This window comes from Lottia gigantea (assembly GCF_000327385.1).
Source record: "Lottia gigantea unplaced genomic scaffold LOTGIsca_1410, whole genome shotgun sequence".
In the NCBI taxonomy this organism is placed as follows: domain Eukaryota; kingdom Metazoa; phylum Mollusca; class Gastropoda; family Lottiidae; genus Lottia; species Lottia gigantea.
In genome coordinates this window covers 8,148-9,342 of record NW_008707635.1, presented here as the reverse complement: position 1 = coordinate 9,342, position 1,195 = coordinate 8,148, and the positions used below count along the sequence as shown (strand labels likewise).

Genomic DNA, 1,195 nt, shown 5'->3' with positions numbered 1-1,195 from the left:
TTATACATACAATGGAATATTTATACATACAATAGAATATTTATACATACAATAGAATATTTATACATACAATGGGATATTTATACATACAATGGGATATTTATACATACAATGGAATATTTATACATACAATAGAATATTTATACATACAATGGAATATTTATACATACAATGGGATATTTATACATACAATGGGATATTTATACATACAATAGAATATTTATACATACAATAGAATATTTATACATACAATAGAATATTTATACATACAATGGGATATTTATACATACAATGGGATATTTATACATACAATAGAATATTTATACATACAATGGGATATTTATACATACAATGGAATATTTATACATACAATGGAATATTTATACATACAATAGAATATTTATACATACAATGGGAAATTTATAAATACAATAGAATATTTATACATACAATAGAATATTTATACATACAATAGAATATTTATACATACAATGGAATATTTATACATACAATGGGATATTTATACATACAATAGAATATTTATACAAACAATGGAATGTTTATACATACAATAGAATATTTATACATACAATAGAATATTTATACATACAATGGAATATTTATACATACAATGGAATGTTTATACATACAATGGAATATTTATACATACAATGGAATATTTATACATACAATGGGATATTTATACATACAATGGGATATTTATACATACAATAGAATATTTATACATACAATATAATATTTATACATACAATGGAATATTTATACATACAATAGAATATTTATACATACAATAGAATATTTATACATACAATATAATGTTTATACATACAATGGGATATTTATACACACAATAGAATATTTATACATACAATGGAATATTTATACATACAATGGGATATTTATACACACAATAGAATATTTATACATACAATGGAATATTTATACATACAATAGAATATTTATACATATAATGGGGTATTTATACATACAATGGAATATTTTCTGTTTTGCTATGGTGGCTATGAGGCTTCTATAATACTAAAAGGTCGAGTCAAAAACTATAAATTATCATAATTAAGCAAATGATGGAATCAACGGAAGACTTTCGGAATCATTGGTCTTTATTTAATATGAGATACAGTGAGATATAATTATATATTATGATTCTATATTA

The 1,195-nt window shown here is 20.7% G+C and overlaps 1 protein-coding gene across 1 annotated transcript; it reads left to right on the top strand.

Annotated features, from left to right (window-relative positions):
• Positions 1 to 757: 757 nt before the first annotated feature.
• On the top strand, positions 758 to 1,057 carry LOTGIDRAFT_146921 (hypothetical protein; the record flags this gene model as incomplete). Its single annotated transcript, XM_009049960.1, has 1 exon — positions 758 to 1,057. A coding segment is annotated over one exon (300 nt), but the record flags the coding sequence as incomplete, so codon positions are not given.
• Between the last annotated feature and the right edge of the window lie 138 nt (positions 1,058 to 1,195).